Source organism: Sardina pilchardus, chromosome 24 (genome assembly GCF_963854185.1).
Source record: "Sardina pilchardus chromosome 24, fSarPil1.1, whole genome shotgun sequence".
Classification (NCBI taxonomy): domain Eukaryota; kingdom Metazoa; phylum Chordata; class Actinopteri; order Clupeiformes; family Clupeidae; genus Sardina; species Sardina pilchardus.
In genome coordinates this window covers 18650424-18666809 of record NC_085017.1, presented here as the reverse complement: position 1 = coordinate 18666809, position 16386 = coordinate 18650424, and the positions used below count along the sequence as shown (strand labels likewise).

General features: G+C 42.7%; 1 protein-coding gene across 1 annotated transcript in view; it reads right to left on the bottom strand.

Moving 5' to 3' along the window:
- The window catches only part of atp9b (ATPase phospholipid transporting 9B), a 36863-nt gene extending 20664 nt beyond the window's left edge, over window positions 1-16199 (bottom strand). The window contains exons 1-11 of the mRNA XM_062529260.1: window positions 16119-16199; window positions 13270-13443; window positions 10997-11147; window positions 9873-9986; window positions 9269-9377; window positions 9119-9177; window positions 8411-8462; window positions 7998-8092; window positions 6397-6477; window positions 4732-4807; window positions 3005-3081 (exon numbers count right to left, since the gene is read on the bottom strand). Coding sequence (XP_062385244.1) covers window positions 3005-3081; window positions 4732-4807; window positions 6397-6477; window positions 7998-8092; window positions 8411-8462; window positions 9119-9177; window positions 9269-9377; window positions 9873-9986; window positions 10997-11147; window positions 13270-13443; window positions 16119-16198 — 1068 coding nt within the window. The 5' untranslated portion in view covers window position 16199. The remainder of the gene's footprint in view (window positions 1-3004; window positions 3082-4731; window positions 4808-6396; window positions 6478-7997; window positions 8093-8410; window positions 8463-9118; window positions 9178-9268; window positions 9378-9872; window positions 9987-10996; window positions 11148-13269; window positions 13444-16118) is intronic.
- Between the last annotated feature and the right edge of the window lie 187 nt (window positions 16200-16386).

The window sequence follows — 16386 nt, the reverse complement described above, 5'->3', positions numbered from 1 at the left end:
TGTCAAAATATGCGTGATGAGATTGAAGGACTATAGATCTCTATCGGCCCTTTTCTACCATCAAAGACTTCAATAGCAGGTAAAATGTCCTTATTTAAATGAGGTGGGTGTAAAAAGACACAGCTTCTACTTAACAAGGAGAGCTTTTTTCCTCTGGAGAAACAATACACTTCTGAGGGTTTTAACCCCAGCGGCGCACACTCATCTGAGATTGTATGAAGCCATTTAATCTTCAGGCCCAAGAGTAAAGGGAGAGGAGGACTCGATTACTTCGAGCTGCTGATGCTATCGGAGAGCGCACAGAGGGTGCATTTCAACCCATCCAGTCGCACCCGGTTTGAGGTGAAAAGACTGATTTAGTCAGGTCTCTCAGGCTTTGAGTGGGAGTGTGAGAATGTGAATGTGTGTGTGTGTGTGTGTGTGTGTGTGTGTGTGTGTGTGTGTGAGAGTTTATAAACACAGCACATATGCTTTAAAAGGGACCTTCAGATTTCCATTTTTGCTGGTAAGAAAAAAGGTAAAAAAAAAAATAAAGTCAAAAATCAACATCAAACAACAACAACAAAAAATACAATACCATCTAGGTAAAACTTGCTGTCTATTATTGGCCAACAGCTACTTTAAGACAACTTGATACAAATCAGATGCTACTTATCCAACCCACTCCAACAGCAGCACACAGTAAATCTACAAGATGAAGCATGATGCCCTGCGCGGAGTAGCACTGAGCAGGACATGTCACAACAAATTAGTCCTGGCTAACAAAAGGAGACCGAGGAGAGAGAGAGAGAGAGAGAAATGAAATACTCTCGTGCTGTATTGACTTTTACACCTTCCACTCCCCATTGTGTATTGGCTCTTCTGACATCATCTGTCCCTGAAATATTGAGTTCCCATCATCCTCCCTGAGCTGTAGTGTAGAGTATACTCTCAGATGGCAACTTCTCAACGATACACACGGCATGAGGCTTCGTGTGAACAGTGAGTGATAAAATAGGAAGCCCAGAATTTAAATGACATGCACATTAAAACTATGGCCTGTACATTTTGAGTACCATCATAATAATGCCGTTTATACATTGAAAAAATGTGACGAGCTCACTTTGTCAAATACAGATACAACTTGGTATAGTGAAATATTCTGTATACCAAAAGCAGAGGGAACATCGACTTTACTGGACTGTGAGAGTATTGGATTTAGAACTTATAATTTTATATTCAAAAGTAGCTTATGCCCTGATGTTTTTGCTGTGTGTTCTTCTTCCACGTTTGAGATGACTGTTGCTATTTCTTTCTGTTCTCATTCTGTGACTATAGTATGTGTTTAGTGACTATACTGTATGTTTAGGGTTTAGAGAGGGAATATTATGGTTTAGCAGTGCTTCACGGTTCTGCATGGCTGCATCAGTAGCTACTGTGTCTGCTCCGAATTGCCAAGCTGCCACTAATCAGAGTTTCATTCAGTGTAGTCCACGTACGTAAAATGGGATGACCAACGCCATCTCCCCATCAGCCTGGAAGGATTCTTAAACCCTGACTATTTCCTGGTCTAGTGAGAGCAGCTGGTGAGTCTTTAGGTGAAAGAAAGAAGCGAAGGACAGCACTCTTCAGATTTTCCTTCGTTTATTCGCCTACGAACGTTTCAGGCAGAGCCCTTCTTCAGCGTGTAATGGCCATGAAGATGAAGACGCTGAAGAAGGGCTCTGCCCAAAGAGTGCTGTCCTTCGCTTCTTTCTTTCATTTATGTTTTACGTGGGATTCAGCACCCAGTTAAAGGAGAATTCCGGTGTGATATTGACTCAAAGTGTGTTGAAATATGATACCGAGTGTGAGCGATTGTCTCAGAGCTGATCTCGACCTGTCAGCTGTTCTCCGAAACCCGGCGGTAGCTCAGGAATAGTAAACCAGGTTTTCAACGGTTTTCAACGTTTTCATGACTAGTGCACGCATAGACATAGCGATTACGTGAACCAGTCACGAATCAGTCACGTGACTAGATTCAAGATGGCTGCTACCGCTAAACTTTCGAAAGTGACTGCCTGAATAAACAGTCATGTAAGTAAACAACCAGTGCTTTTTCAAAGTTCTCGATGTCTCGTTTTAAATGTCAGGGCCCTCAGAAGTCTACCAATAAAGTGTGGAGCTACTTTGAGCCTCATTAATGGTGTAAAACAGTGATTTATTTGCACGGCACGCCGATGCCCGAGCCACTAATGTTGAAAACCTGGTTTACTATTGCTGAGCTACCGCCGGGTTTCGGAGAACAGCTGACAGGTCGAGATCAGCTCTGAGACAATCGCTCACACTCGGTATCATATTTCAACACACTTTAAGTCAATATCACACCGGAATTCTCCTTTAAAGACTTGGATTTATTAGAAGGCGATAGTGTGAGCGCGTCTACCCCACTTCACGGGTCTTTAGCTGAAGTCATGCTGTCTCTCCTTTGATGCGCATGTTGTTTGATGTTCCTGATTTTTCCTACCATTGGTCTGACTGGGTCTTCATTTGTCTGTGGTGTCAACATGATCCGTCAACTTCTCAGTAGATACTTAAGAGTTGCAAGCAATGCTGGACAGCATCACATTTGTTTATATTTATGGTTCTAAGTATTGTATCTGAACCAAGCACCAAACAAAACACACCAGAGAGGGAGTTCACCCCTCCCTTTGGAGCTTCACAAGAAACTCCACAGCATGTTCTGTTATGGTTTGGGAGACAGGCTTACTCCAATTTTTTTAGTTTCCAGTTCACAGACCCAGGGCTATGTACAAAGACCAGGTCATTTTGTTACAGAGAATGGGTTAGTGGATCATGAGAAGATATTCACTGAATGTGACACACACACACACACACACACACACACACACACACACACACACACACACACACACACACACACACACACACACACACACACACACACACACACACACACACACACACACACACACACACACACACACACACACACACACACACACACACACACACCTTTAATCACCTTATTTTTGGACTGGGAGGTGTTGAGTACACTTCTGGTCTCTTTGCCTGTGTAGATCACCACCCCGATGACCGTGCCTAGCCAATCAAGACAGAGATTAAGCACAGATTAAGTCACAGCCTGCTGTTGTGATGTCTGACCATCTCACTGAACAACACCCTCCTACTCAATAAACAGACCATACCGTACAGACCCAAATAAGACAAATGGAGGATCAGTCAACAGGAAACCTGTTTGTTCTCATTGTACATGCAGTACATTGACGTGTCATCAACAATATCCTTTATTTCGCAATGTGAAAAATTCCTTTGCATGTATGTGGATGCTGTGAAGTGCTTAGTCTGTGAAAATATCCACATTACCCACCTACAGTGGAGGATTAATACAGGCTGCTTTATTAAGAGCTAATGCTGGTCATAATCCAATTAGACTTTATACTGTATACCAGTAAGTGATGTTAATATACATCACTTAAGAATATTAGACTACGATAAGAATACTATAAGAATATATACTTTGAGTATGCAACAATTATCTAAATGTACACCTCATGCTGTTCCACTGAAAGGACTAACAGTAACTATAGGTGACTTAGGACTTGTGCATGTATGTGTGTGTGTAAGTGTGTGTGTGTGTGTGTGTGTGTGTGTGTGTGTCTATTTTTGGAGCCAGCTATGCTGAACCCCTCTGGTCAAGGTCAGGCCAGGGGCTAAGAGGTAAGCGTGGAGACTGCGGGTCTCACGAGGGACCGAGCGGCCGAGCGGGCGGCCCACCGCAGATCGATGCTGTGCTGAGCCGCCAGCTACCGCGCCGCGCAGAGAGCACTCCCTCACCACGGGCCCACCCGCAGAGCTGCTCCAGGATCAGGTTACTCCGCGCCTGTGCCTACGATTAACCATCACAATCCAGAAGACTCAAGCGGCTGATGGACTGACCACAGATCAGCTCCTTTGGGAGACGCTGGCCATGGCAGAACCCAAACAGCCCATTAACTTATCATCATCTATCATCATCATCATCATCATCATCCTACTGTTCATGCTCATTTAAAGGAGTGTGATAATAATGAGGGATGATGATGGTTTTACACCATCACAAACCAGACAGCCGACAATTGTAAGACTGCAACGCCACTTGTCGGTCAGTGCTTTCCCTACCAACTTATCTTAAAGCAACACTCAAAGAGTTTTTTGTACCTTAAAATAATGCTTCCAAAATCGTTTCAGTGGCTCATCAACTCGTGGCAGGGTGAACGGCACTTCTGCATTCGCTTCGCGGCCCTCTATCAGCTATAACCGCACTGTGTAAGTTTACAGATCAGGTAGCGGTTCTATAATATGATGGAACGAGACATAAGAAACTACAAACTTGACTTGCTCCGACATACTGTAGCAATACGTCATACTACATACTCTACCGTGTCTGTGGATATAGTTATTTGCTGGATAAACAAATAGCATTTGTGCGACAGAGGAAAAGTGCTTTAGTGTTGCTTTAACAATATGCAGAAATAAATTACTGTGATGAGTTAATGAAAACCTTCTTTTCCCTGTAGCCCTTTGATGACACAATACTCAGTGGTGCAGCAGAGGAAGAGGAAGAGGGAGAGGAGAGGAGAGGAGAGGAGAGGAGAGGAGAGGAGAGGAGAGGAGAGGAGGATGAAGAGGAGAGGAAGATGAAGAGAAGAGGAGAGGAGAGGAGAGGAGAGGAGATGGTGGGCAGCTCACCTGACGCCACCACAGTACTGGCCCACAGGGTGTTGTCAATGCACAGGCTCTCGTGGATGGTCGGGTCACAGTCCTCCTGCAGGAGAAATCACAAACCATCGCATGCTCAGTGCTCAGTAACATCAGAGACCTGTGATGACAAATGAGCAGAAGACTCATCGATCATAGATATCTAGATATCTAGGCACTAGCACTGACAAATAAACACTCCTACTTCAAGATTGATAATTAGTGTTTTTGTTTTTTTCAAACAAACTGTCAAGCTTTATAAATATTGGCAACTATCAGAACAACAATTAACACACCTAAGGGAAACCAGAACAAGCTTCCCCTTTTTCACATTTTGTCAAATCGACATTCTTTAAAAGCCTCTTGTACCCTGGGTAATATTCATGTTTGACCTCTGTTAACAAGGTCAAACCCCAGAGGAAAAGGCTTGTGTCAGGTGTTGAGGTCAGGATTGGGTTTCTGCTCAAATTGCTTGTCTGATATGATAACTATGCCATCTCAGCATCTGCATCTTCCTGTTCATCAGTGCCGACTGCACTGCTTGTGTGGAGAATTAAAAAAAGGTCATACTTCAACTGAACTGCATTGGAGGACATTGTTTTGTCCGTCTCTGAAGTCTACACACAGCCTGCCCTTTTGTGTCTTTACCAAAAAAAAAAAATACATTCAAAGAATTTTTATTTTCAAATCTGATATTTGAAAATAAAAAACTACAGCCACATTTCAGTTGATGGCCCAAAGTTGTACAACTACTCATTAAAATGTATTTTCCCTCTTTACTTTTTTTTTTTTAGTTTTGACTTAGTTTGTGCACGTTGTTTTGGAATTTTTCCACGCCAGCTGCATCAAAAAAAGAGGAGTTGGCTGGTGTATGAGTCAGCCCAGGAAGTGAGGTTACACTAGTTTGTGAGGCCAAAGAGAACGGACCGACACAAAGCCACCCTTTGTGTGGAGGGCCTCTGAGTGCTTGTTTCACTGTGTGCTAAACCGTTAATAACAAAAATCATGGACCCAGCGAGGTGTCTACAAAAGCGTCCACTATCCATGGCACATGCATAGAGCCGTAGGAATGGGAATGACCTGCAGTCGCTAAAAAGGATACAAGAGGATGGTAGCGCGATAAAAAATAAACTCACAACACAAAATTATATTCCAGTCCTTACAATATTAATGAGCTACTTTTCAGATCCATTAACATGGCTACCAAACTTTCTTATCCCAAGTTGATGCTCCTGTGTCATAATTCCAGAATCCAGTGGTTACCAAAATCATATTCATAATTTAAGGTCAAATTTGAAGGTCAAAAGGTCAAAAACAATAGATTTTATGGTTCGTCTTTTTGGGGGGCTCTATTTTCAAGGCAATCTTTTTAAAAAGCTGGCAACCATGCTAGAAGTTATAAGTTCGCAACCATGCTAGAAGTTATTTGACCTCAATTGACCTCAATATTTGACCTTAAAGGTCAAGTTCCATGTTGGCAAATGGGTAATTCTGAAACCTTAATCCATGCTGATAACTTCGTTGCCAACTTTTAATAAAAAAATGCCATCAAAAGTTTTTTTTTTTAGGGTCTTGGCCTGCCGACTATTAGTAAAAAAAAGCTTATCTGAATGCATTTCTGTGATCGACTGAACAGCGTTTGTGGCAGCCACGTACCCTGGAGAAGTTGCCCTCGAAGCTGTGGATGTCCAGCTGGGGCTTCTGGGCGTAGACATAGGCATTGATGGAGAACAGGTCCTGTGGGGAACAAACAGCAGCCATCGATCTGATCAGTACTGAACATGTCAATCAAAATCACAGAAAATAAGAGAGTTGGTCAACAGGCCTCAATATGGGAGGACAGTGTTACTCCTTCTCTACAGTATGCCACAACAGGATATCCATCTGCATATATTCTCCGTATCATAAGCGCTGTTAGCTAGGAGTTAGGAGTTAGGAGTAAATAGTTCAGGAATAAACACACACATAGTTTGGGAGTAAACACACACAGCTACAGCTCAATATAAGCAATCGCATGTGTGAGTTGATTAACGACTTCATCTATTCAAGTAAATAACTCAATGCCCTGAGCCCTCCTTCAGAAATGACTGAATTCTGATAAAAAATGACATCAAACAAATAGCTGGAGGGGTACAGTGTCTGACGGAATGAGAACCACGTTTGATACATTGGAGCACTGATCTGTTGAGAGGGGCACAGGAAACCCTGTCTGGGTCCATGCAACCTCAGGCACCGATGATTAAATGACTTGTCGAAGCCTTCATTTGCAGAGGACACTGGGCACTTGTCAGACAGTCTGTACTTGATGTGTGTGTGTGTGTGTGTGTGTGTGTGTGTGTGTGTGTGTGTGTGTGTGTGTGTGTGTGCGCATCTCAGACTCGCTTCAGAGTCGAGTTACAAAGTCATCACAGACATGTAAGGCGGCCCCGGGGTCACGAATCAGATCTTTGCCGATATCAAACAGAGAGAGAGAGAGAGAGAGAGAGAGAGAGAGAAAGGGAGAGAGAGAAAGGGAGGGAGAGAGTGAACAGGCAAGTAAATGAGAGAAAGAAAGACCGAAAGAAAGAGAGAGACTTCACCCTACTCTGTCAGTCCCACTTGCCCTGATTGCCTGGTTATCGCACAGTCAGGTGACATTACAAAACAGGTCGCAAAGATACGTCCGACCCGGTGCTCGGACGCAGCCGAGCGCAGCCGTAAGAGGCGCATGTCAAAGAGGGATCGTTTTCCGTCTCTGCTGATTAAAGTGATGGGTCGTCATTGAGCGCAGTGAGAAGAAGGAGTGTCCGGTTGAGAAAGAGAAATATAATCCGATAGCTACTATTCAGTGTCGAGCATTTCATTCTGATTTTTTTTCAGCGACTATGATTCCGAGTACACAACGAGTAAGAGTCTTCGTAAGTCTACGTTCTTGGTGCACAGTACATTCCAGGGATTTTTCAAAATCGCTCTGAACGTGATCCCCAACGATATCGTTCTTCATGACGTTATCGTTACAGTTTATGTGTGAACGTCGTCGTTCATATTAATGAGAGCGATATTTGTTCATAGTTAGCGTTATAGTTATCATTCACTTTCAACACTTTCTTCCTCCTTGCACAAAGACCTAAACCCTCCTCAGATAATGTCACAATCTGTCTACAGCCTATGCTTTAGGCTTCATGTGTGTCCAAGATGGGGGACACACAACCACCTATGATAGTTACTGTATAATATTCACATGTTCTAAAACAATTGAACAAATTCCAAACAGTTACCCCTAACGCTGGCAGTCTCTGTGTGCAGGCCACGGCCACTTTGAGCTTCCAGTCCGTCTCTCCGTCCAGCTGATCGGTGCGGATGAAGCAAGCGCCTGGCAGGACACAAACACATGAGAAAGGGCTTACACAAGGAGCAGCGCCCGTAATATCATCTTAACCGAGCACTATGGGCAGTGATTAAGCACACTGAGGGAAGTGAAATTCAAGCCTGGGCTGACATCTGAGCGGTGATATCTCATATGATGAATGTGTGGTGTAACACAGGCAGCAGCATTATTTGGATCTACTTAGTGGACAAAATGCCCACCAAATGACAGCTTCTAATCTTTGAAATACGGTAGATGCAATATGTTTAATACAAGAGTCATAATTCCAATTTGAGAGATTGTTAATAATTACAGAAGACTCACCAGTTTTCTCTGTCGTCCTCAGGAAAATCATATCTGCAGGAATCCTCTGATTCTATGGAGATGAAAACAACAGTGATTGTGAGAGAGACACATTTGTTGGAAAGGTCAAGACCTCCTACATGCACAAATAAGTAGTATGCATGGCAGCAAAGTGAGGACAAAACATGCAGAGGCCTATACGTTACCCCTGGTACAACAGAAGGTGAAAGTCACTAAGTCTTTAATGAAACATGCATAGATGTCAGATAGCTCATCCATATGACCTGACAGCCGATAAGTATAGAGGGAGAGAGACGGCATGGTGATGAGCAACTGTAACAGTAGTCCCACAGAAGCTGTACCGCTGAATAATTGAACAAGGTCACTTCCTTGGTACCACAGTTAAGATGAACGAGCCGTGGAGCTGTACAACTTGTCTGAGTAATATGATGCATCAGGGTCCATATATGTTCATTGTATTACCTATGCTAGATCACATATCTAGTTAACAAGTGCAGTGAGCTGTTAAAGAACAGGTGCTCTTTCAGTGGCCTCTGCATGGAAAAGGTTTCAGTTTTTTTCAGTGACGATTGCTATCTTTCCCATTTAAATTTGACAGAATTGTTGGAATTCCGATCAATAAACAGTGCTACAATGGCTTTAGGATCTGCCTAAAGCAAACATGTAGCAGTGAGTACTAACATACTATCAGTCAAACACCACACCAACCTTTTCAACAATGATGAGGTCTCCAACTTGGATGTCTGAACTTTTCACTTGGACTTTACCTGAACATAAATAAAGACATTAGCAAAATCAAAAATAGATCTTTTTTTACCTGCACTAAAATAAAATAATAATGAATGAAACGATCCGTACCTCTAACAGTGAGTTTGCTGTAGAGCTGAGAGTTCATCTCTTTATCCCTCCTGTAACGCCGCACCTCGTCAACAGCTTCCCTCATCATAGTTACAGCCAACACAAAGCCCTGCAGAACGATGGAAAATACACCACAAGTCAGGATAACATATCTTTAAACATGTACAATTGTAATTTCCCAACTATTAGCCACGACTTATCCTCTGATTTTTGCCAAATTTCTTCAGCTACAGTATGAGGTTAATACACAGGGGCAATTAATATGATATCAATATGGTTTTGTTTTTTTAACTTGCATATTACACTGTCCTGCGGCTTATACACACACTTATATATGGCTAATACACAGAAAATTGCCATATAGGTCTTCTTAAGGAGTGATGCTTGCATACTTTTTGTTACCCTACCCCATTTTCTTTAATAATAGGGTCACACACACACACCCACACCCACACACACACACACACACACACACACACACACACACACACACACACACACACACACACACACACACACACACACACACACACACACACACACACACACACACACACACACACACACACACACACAGTAGGGGAGAACTGAGTTCCATGCTTACCAATGGGGCCCAGTAGGTGTACAAATAGCCAATCTTCAGAGACGGAACAAACTGAGAGCATGCCACCACCAGGAAGTACAGATTGAGGAAGAATTTAAACTGCTGGTAGAGAACCTACAAAGACAACACAAATAGAGCAAAAATTATTAACTCAAATACTGTGACAACACTAACTGCTAAATAGATGCAGTCCTCCCTTTCAAAGTGTTCACAGTAGAGCAAAACTAACTGTACAAAACTCAAGCAACTCCAATACTGCATTATAAGGCATATTGCAAGATACAATAAACTAAAGACACTATAAGCTTTCTATACAGTAATACAAAAAAAAAATGTTTACTGTGTAGTGTCCAAATCCACGTGAGTTTGGGAAAGTAAAGATTAAAAAAAAAAAAAGTTTGACAGTGAAAAAGAGACAGTAAATCCCACAAATGTACTTTATCATTGGTCTTAACCATGAGGCCTATACGAGCCGGGAGCCTCGTGTCTACAGGGACAGCGACATGATTAAAGACGCTGGAATCAATGGCACTTCATAGTTAATGAACCAGGTGACCTTTTGGCAGATCGCACACTGCAAGGCCAACGTGAGGCTGCTCAATAATTCACAACGGAGGTGAGAAAATGCACTGCCTAAGCTCAATACGGACGAGAATATTTCTCTCAAAAAGACGGCAAGGCAACATTTCATAGGCGACCTATGCTAAAAGGTTAGCCCCTATTATAGGAGATGGGATGGGACAGTCTGCCTCTTGTCACCCCAGAAGAGAATCGATGTCCACCTAAGAATAACTGAGACACAAGAGTCTTCTGGGAGATTAGAGTTTCACAAATATTTTCCCAAATCATTCACTTACACTAATGCAGGACAAAAACAAAACAAAACTGAATCCTTAAAAATGACATGAACTATCACCGAAGTTTAACTATCAAATGCCAGATAACCTAGTGGCTAACCTGGTTCATTAACTTCTAAAAAGTAACGCCGAAATCACAACCGATTAAGACAATCAAAAACAAACAAAACAAAGCACCACATGATTACAAAAACAATGTAAACAAATCAAAAAAGCTGCAATCAGACAGCATAATTAAGTCTGAAGATGGGGGATGGTCTGGCTCACCCCTGGCATGAAGGTGAAGACGTTGTACTTCTGGTTCTTGATGGCGTTCTTGGGGTGTTTCTCTTCACATTTTTCTGGGCAGCCGAGCCACACGGTGCGAGCCTTCAGCACCTTCTTCCGCCGGCAAAAGTGACAGATGCAGTCGCAGCAGCTGGAACAAGAGGGGGGTGCACTTGAATCAACAAACCAGTCATACACAGCTAGAAAGATGGATGAATACGTGAGGTACTGTATATTAACATCAACTCTACAGCACTAGTGGCACCAACCTGGCTGATATGACCGTACTAGTCACTGTGGCATACAGTAGTAATCTTAATGACCGTAATGGCCAGCAACAATTCTTCAATTCTACTTTTGCCAGGTAATCTACCCTCCATTCCTATCAAGACCAACACCTTCAGTGTTTCAGTGGATAGCAAGTTTCCACAAGGCGGTACGGTTGCTATGCTAGCCACAACAAGAGCACGATCAAGAACAAGACATATCTACATCAATACCGATATCATCCAGAAGGCTAGGGCAACTTAAAAAAATAAGAAGTCATGGCCTCAGTTGGAAATGAATGTGAACGTGGGAGTACAACAGGAACACAAGAACAACAAAAAAAACACTAATTCACACAACACCGTTTTAATGATGAACTTTACCAAGCAACATCAGTCAAAAGCAGACTCCCTTAGAGTCACCTACAACCCCAGTTTCAGTCTTGTCACCTTAAAGGTCACGCCGTGAACTACCACTTTTATCCTGTGGCCACTCTGTCCTCCCTGTACTCTGTAGAGCTCATTTCGTCCTCTCTGTCTGGCAACAAAGGCACCGACCCTGCCTCCCAGTAGTGTACACGGTCGTGCCTATTGCTTAAGTTGGCGTTAAAATAAATTGTTTGAACTCTCCAGAAAAAAAAAATAATCGTGTTTGAGCTTGCTCTCTCTAGGTGCCAAAGCTATCGATTCATATGAGTGATTATTTACTCAAATGAATGTTGTTTGAAGAGGGGCCCCTTTTAAACAAGCAGAGTTGCTCGGCACAAATTATTTGGGTTTCATAATCCGTCGACAAAGCACACAGAAAATTACTGGAAAGCATCAGACTGGTCAGCTGTGAAAAATCTGATTTGTTCATTAGGACAGAAATCAATATTCAGTTTACAATGGAAGATGCGTCCCTGATAATCAAACAAAATAGGCAAATCATGCTCTCCACTCAAGCCATATCAGAGTCTCACAAAAGACAGCGATTCAGATTCATTAAACACACTGCGACCTGTAGACACAGACCCAATTAGCATGCTGTGTGTGGGTAATGTGTGTGTCCAAAACATACTGAACGCATCATTAGTTGAGATTGTGCATGCACGCGTTCAGAGGCGGTATGTTTGCCCTCGGAGGCTGCTGGAGCGCGGTGAGATGTGTGACCAAAAAAAAAAAAACATGACCTTAGCCCCACTGTGTGTCCCAGCTACTGGTGCATTCGAAAACCACATAGAAGACCTGGCATTCACATACGCACGCAAACACACGAAACCACAAACGCACACATTCACCAACATGGTAATGTAATGCACGCACATAAACATGGGTCTGTATCTTTATATTTCAAAACGGTTATTTGTATCTAGTCAAGCCAACTTCTATTTTGTGATTTGATATGATAATTCTTTACCCTATTAGACCGTCGTGAGACAGGTTAGTTTTTACCCTACTGATGAAGTGTTGTTGCAATGGTAATCCTGCTCAGTACAAAAGGAACCACAGGTTCCTGTGTTGTACAGTATAGGGCCACTACAACAAAACCTACACTAAATTCAGACATTTATCAAGAACAAATATCCAACTATCATGAATACATGCCACATTACTTATAGCGTGTACTCTCTTTACTGCAGCAGTACAGGACATATATTCAGAATGTTGGACCAACTTTTGCTGTGATAAAAGTGAGAGGGTTGAAAGACAAAATCATATCTTCAATAATAAAAGAGTGGTTGATATGGTTATGGTTATGGTTATGGTTATGGTTATTTAGCAGACGCCTTTGTCCAAAGCTATGATATGATATGATATGAAGACACAAAAAAATGTTGCATTATAACAATGTACCAATATCCCTTCATCCGTGATTAAATAAGGTTATGGTTATCTACTCCAATCTTTTATTGAGCAAACTTAAGAGTGTACAGCCTCAGGGGGAAGCAGAAATTCCTATCAGGTCCAGCCAGGCAGGTGAAACGATGCAGGTGTATCCCCCCCCCCCCCCCCCCCCCCCCTTACCTCCCACAGAGGACCTTCCAGCCCCCGCACAGGAACCAGCCCAGGCCTCTGCGCCTCTGGCTGATACGGGCACGGGGCAGCGTGTGGTAGTCGCTCTCCTCGTTCTCAAAGCCTTCTTCAGACATCATCAGGGGCATCTCGTCCAAATTGGAGGGTTCGTCTTCTGACTGGTACCTGAGGAGGGAGATCATGGTAGACTCTCATGACTGAAAGGTGACGCTTTGGCTGTTGGCTTTAAGTGGGCAACTGATGATCGGGAACGTCAAAACAGAATGTCAGAAACACTTTCTACTGACTCAAATCGAGTAAAGTTTGAAGCAAACAGACATTTGTCACCACTAGCAGTTCCACATTTCATCTCTGCAAAAGCAAGCTAACAGCTAAAAAGCATTTGGTGTTACTTAGGCTACTAGTAAAATACAACGCGAAAAAAAAAGCATACATTTGAGCTTTTGAAGATACATTTGAAGATGTTTTATTTCCAAACAGGGGTGACTGATGGCTCCTCAGAACATTCTGTTCTTGTGCCTGCATGTCAGTGGCCTATCGGTTCTCTCGGAGGCTAGCAGCGAGCGCTACACAGCGAGACGAGCACTGTCCCCTGAAGGGTATCAATTACACCTCGCGCCACAGACAGGCGACGGGCGAATTCATCCTTCTGCCGCTGCCCTAAGACCCTGGATATTTCAGTTCGGGGAGGTTTTGGATGTCAGCAATTAGAGCCTGAATTGCCTCAATAGAGATGTTTGCCCTTTTCTTCCCCAAGACTCTATTTCTGAGTCTGACAGACAGGCCATCAGATACTTTAATTGGGCACAAATATTTCTCACACTAACTACTGAGCACATTCTAATGATCTATTAGGCTACAGGCCTATTCACTCACATCAGGGAAAAAAACGGTCCAGTTAAATGTTGATGTTGAAGGGTCATAAAAATTAGCCACATATTGTGTTTCAATCAAACAATTTGCTTAATCTAATACAAATCTAATAAAAATGAAGAACTACAAAAAGTATCAGTCGATGAGTTTGTCTCATGTGTCACTTAGCCTAGTGTTTAAGGACGATAAAAAATTGGGATTTGTCTACAGGTCAAATAATGCATACAGTATCTGATATTCACCGATACATCATCAGGAGGAGATGATAAAAGGACAAAGTCCAGAATAGCAGTTTAGCGTAGTTTGAACAGACTGCCATAATCCAATGAAACCATCCAATTTCTTGACTTCAATTTAATAACTTAATTTAGGATTAACTAGTACCTGATTGGGCTGTCATCCCACAATTGCCTAACCATTCATCATCAACACCATCACCATCATTTTAGATGTCAAATTAAAGAGTTTGATCCAATGAACCTGAGCCCGACATCCACTTGCAGTCAATGTTTTGTCCAGCAGGGCTGCACTTCCCCGCTGGCATTGTAAACAAGAACAAGAGAAATGGACATTCATCTCTCAGCACTTCAGAAAACACAGACATAATCGGAGCTATTGTTTAAGTTTCACATTCTTCACAACCTTTCAACAGCCTGAAAGATTCACTGTCAAGACTATTCCAAATGACCCAGCCAACATGGGCTTTTGTAAAGTGATAACCAATTGAATGGTTGTGATCAGCCGACGGTGGGTGAGTCATTGACAGATCATGTGCTTCCTTCCTACTTTCAAATTGCCTCACTCTTTCACGTAAATTTACGTCACAGACCAGGAACAGGCATTTTACTTTGGATAGGCAATAGAAATACTTCACAGGAGTGATTAACGTCTAGACTGGAGTAAGTCATCACTTGACACCTCTGACATGTTTAGCGTTATAAAGACATCAAATAGCCAGTTATAGTAACCAAATTGACAGCCAATAAGCCAGAAACGAGCACATATGGATAGCTTTAAAAACTGTGCTTTCATTCTACAACTAAACACCACAGAATACCTTCATAACCCTTGAGCCAGCGTCTTACTATGTGATCTCAATGGCGAAGCAGCGTTTGTTTGCATCTCCAACAGCAAGGCGTACCTAGTTACCTCCCAAACACACCCTCAAACACCCACAAATGCCCGTATGTTTGCATGAAAGAATTCATGGGTTTTTAGGTAGGTTAATCAAGTACCAGTAGCGTTCATCTAGGTGCTTGATTTATACACCTGTGGAAAGGGACCTGATGAAATCCACGAGTACCTTTAACAAATACCAGTCATCTGCAACAGTCTGACTGATCCGATGTCAGGTTAATGTACACAATTATACTTGGGGCCAATTTCGTGAACAAGGAGAGCTTGTACGCGTGGAAAATATTTTGGCACAGAATGTTTACGGTCTTTGTCTTCTGATAAGCATGGGGAAGCTCTTAAAAATCGATGAGCAGCCTGGCTAGCCCCGCTGCCTCGAGTCTCTCCAAAACACCGAGACGTCATGCATCATCCCCGCCAACATCATGTGACAGCAGTGTCGTTTCGCAAAGTTACACCAAACAACTAGCCTGAGAGGCATTCGAAGTAAACTGCCAGCTTATTTTCACCAACTCAATTCGGTGTCTCTGCTGCTAGTTCAGGCCATATGTCGCACACTGAACTGTTAGGGTAACCTACCCTTCATGAGGTTTGTCTCACATCAGTAACCCTAGGTTAGTTAAAGAACTAACGTTAAACCAGAGTAGTCACGGGGAATTATTAGACTATAATGACTTTGGTACACAAACGTCAGCTAGCTGACTACTCACGTTAACCGTTAAACCCAAGAGACGAATCCAAGTTTAAACATCGTTACACACACCAAACCATGTCCAACCTGAAAATGTTTTAGAAATAAATATGAGACAATGGAAAACACAAAAATCTCGTACCTAGCAGCTCTGCCAGCATTATAATACGCAATTTTCTTCGAGTTTTTCCGCACTGGGTTTAACGGGATGCTGTCAGCCATGTTGGCTGCAGTGTGTATGGAATGACGTCAGGACCTGTCCCTCAGAAGTGACGTTTCGCTTGGGTTCGCTTTTGCAGACTCCAGTGCAATTCCTGATTTGAGGCTCTACATTTCTGGTGTTTCATGCCACCCGAAGATTGTCTATCCCTAATACTGAGCAGCAGGTGAATATCTTAGAGGGCTTTTAG